Here is a 2,853-nt window from a genome sequence, read left to right on the forward strand (position 1 = left end):
GCCGTGGGTTGACAAAGGGCTGGGCTTTGGTGCGACAAACCGAGCGTGGTCGGTAGGTCGATCAGAGGTGGATGTATGAGATTGTATCTTGCCCCCCGGGTCAAAACCAACGAGTTGCCCGGTAGGGGTGCAGCGGTCGCAGTGCCGGCCTGTGACGCTCAGCCGGGGGCGCCTGCTCGCCAGGCGCGCCGCCTGCCACCCCACCTCCCCCTGACCTTGCCGCCGGAGGGCGCCCGCCACGGGTGCGCGGCGCGGGTGCACCCCCGCTGCGCCGCCGCGCCGGGCTTCGCTGGCTCTTTCGCGCTTCCTCCCCCTGTGTCGCGCTCCTCTCCCACCCTCAACAAAGCTAGTCTTTGCAGGCGGTTCCCAGACTCACAACCCAAACCTCAGAACCCCCAAAACCCCAACCCCGCAGGCCGCCCTCAACATCATTTCCGGCATGCTGCACGGCGCCGCGGACGCCCGCGGCGGCGGCCGCGGCGGCGCGCGTGGCGGCGGCCGAGGCGGCGGCCGCGGCGACCGTGGCGGCGGCGCGGGGTTTGGCATCGCGGGGACGAAGGACAAGCGGGGCGTGACGGCGCAGTGGGCCACGCTTTACAGGGTGCACCCCTCACGACTGTCGGCGCTCAACAGCAGGCAAGGGCCGCTGTGTTTCAGGAGATCCAGATTCTGGATTTCGGATGTTTGAGGGTTGAGGGGTTGGAGGGTTTAGGGGTCCTCGGTTGAGGGGTCCTCGACCCCTAACCCTAAACCCTGGATTTGGGTTCCATCAGGGTTTTGGTGTTCCTCAGTAGCTGCGGTGCAAGGACGAACAGGGGACCTCATCAGGGGGACGGGCTGACGCGCTCGGCCGCACCAGGCAAGCCTGGCGTCATTGTCGCGGCCCCGAACGCCCTCGCCTCTGCGACCCGAAAATTCGAAACCCGCATCTGTCAATGCTTGCACGGTAAGCTTGCACGAATGTCAACATGCCTGCGCCCACATCGATTTGACATCCCCGTAGTCACACCCTGTGCATTCTCATGCAATGCGGGAGGTATACGAATGCAGGTATCCAGTATTCAATTCCTTGCATACCTCAAACTCGAGTCTCTCGTTGCGATCACAAACCATCTCAAAACGCGCGCGGCCGCATCGTTTCACACCGCCAGGCTGCGGGGCATCAAGCTGGGGGACTTTGGGTTCAGCGCGGAGGGCCTGCAGCTCGGGCAGCTGCGCGGCAACTGCTTCCGCCTGTTGGTGCGGGACGTGAGGGGCGCGACGGAGGAGCAGGTGGGAGGGTGTTTTTCTCCAGAAGGGGGGGCGGGCGCCGGGTTTGGGGGACCCACCGGCTGCAGCGATTCGGGGGCAAGTTGTGCAGGTTGCAACCCGGTGCGACCCGGCCCGCCGCCCACCTGCCCCCCAAACTCGCGTTACCAATTGCATCAGATTGCGGCGGCCTGCGAGTCCCTGAAGCAGCGGGGGTTCATCAATTACTTTGGGCTGCAGCGGTTCGGCACCGGCGGCTCCCCCACGCACAAGGTGGGCGCAGGCTTTGCTGCGCTGCTGCTGCTGCTGCTGCTGCTGCTGCTGGTACCGCTGCTGCTGCCGCTGCTGTTGCTGTTGCTGCTGCTGCTCCTCTGCGTGTCGTGCATGCCTTGAACACACGCCTGTGATTGGGCTTGAGAGCCTAGGTTGTATGTGGGGGCCTGAGGGGCGCATGGCAGCTGCCCTGCGCAGGCTGCCCTCGTGGGCGCAGGCCCTGTCTCGCCCTTCCCTAGCAGCGCTGCTCCATGGGAGTGTGGGGCTGTGAGTGTGTTGGTGCAAGACACGCAGATACCTGCAGTGGGCATCAGAGAGTGCGCGTGTGCATTATTATGCATGTGTGTGTGTATCTGAATCAGTGAAATAGAGTGTGTGTGGGTGTGTGTGCACGAGCGTGCGTGTGAGTGTGTGTGTGTGTGTGTGTGTGCATGTGCGCGCGCGTGTGGGGTTTGTTTTAAGCCATTTGCGATGCCTCAACCCTCCATTGCTGCCCCCAACCAGGTTGGCGCCCTCCTGCTGCGCGGGGAGTGGGAAGCTGCCGTGAAGCTGCTGATGGCCCCCGGGCCGGACGACTGGGCTGATGTGGCGGAGGGGCGGCGGCTGTTCCTCGAATCGGGAGACGCGCAGGCGGGTGGTGGTTGTGTATGTGACATGGTGTGGGGGCGGGTATTGGGAAAAGGAGTTGTTGCCACATGGGGCGAGCCTGCAGTCGCTTTGACTAGCTGCGCCGCATGTAAAACGGGGCAATGCGGGCGTGGGGGGCGTTGCTGCGAGGGTTTGGCGTTGCTAGGAGGCCCCGCGGCCGGGGCCTGCCCCGACGCCCTCGCTTTGCAATCAACCCGCATGGCCCGTCCCTGATGTAGCATCATCCTCCGTTCACCGCGCCCCGCGCCCCGCGCAGGCGGCGCTCGACCGGCTGCCGCGGTTTTTGGTGGCCGAGCGCGCCGTCCTCTCCGCCCTATGCGGCCCCACAGCTGGCGGCCGCGGCCGCGGCCGCGGCAGGGGCCCCGCTGGCCGCGGCCGCGGCGCGGGCGAGGCCGTCGCGGCGGGCGCGAGAAGCGGCGCGTCCGCGCCGCCGGACTGGGCGGCCGGACTGTGCGCGGTGCCGCGGACTCTCCGGATGATGTACCTGCACGCGTGGCAGAGCCGGCTGTGGAACGCGGCGGCGAGCGAGCGGGTGCGGCGGTACGGCGCGGCGGGGGCGGTGGAGGGCGATCTGGTCCTTCTGGGAGGGCCCGAGGCGGCGGCGGAGGCAGCCGCGGCAGGCGATGGAGCCGTGGCGGAGGGGGCGGCAGATGAGGAGGAGGGCGGCTCAGCGGAGGGCGGGGA

General features: G+C 67.2%; 1 protein-coding gene across 1 annotated transcript; it reads left to right on the forward strand.

Moving 5' to 3' along the window:
- Nucleotides 1–439: 439 nt before the first annotated feature.
- On the forward strand, nt 440–1,641 carry MNEG_1552 (putative Pseudouridylate synthase 7; the record flags this gene model as incomplete). The annotated part of the gene is made up of 3 exons (XM_014049971.1): nt 440–582; nt 1,152–1,272; nt 1,429–1,641. The coding sequence occupies 3 exons, from the start codon at nt 440–442 to the stop codon at nt 1,639–1,641; spliced, it is 477 nt and encodes a 158-aa protein (XP_013905425.1).
- Nucleotides 1,642–2,853: the final 1,212 nt, after the last annotated feature.

This window comes from Monoraphidium neglectum (genome assembly GCF_000611645.1).
Source record: "Monoraphidium neglectum strain SAG 48.87 unplaced genomic scaffold scaffold00157, whole genome shotgun sequence".
NCBI classification, from domain to species: domain Eukaryota; kingdom Viridiplantae; phylum Chlorophyta; class Chlorophyceae; order Sphaeropleales; family Selenastraceae; genus Monoraphidium; species Monoraphidium neglectum.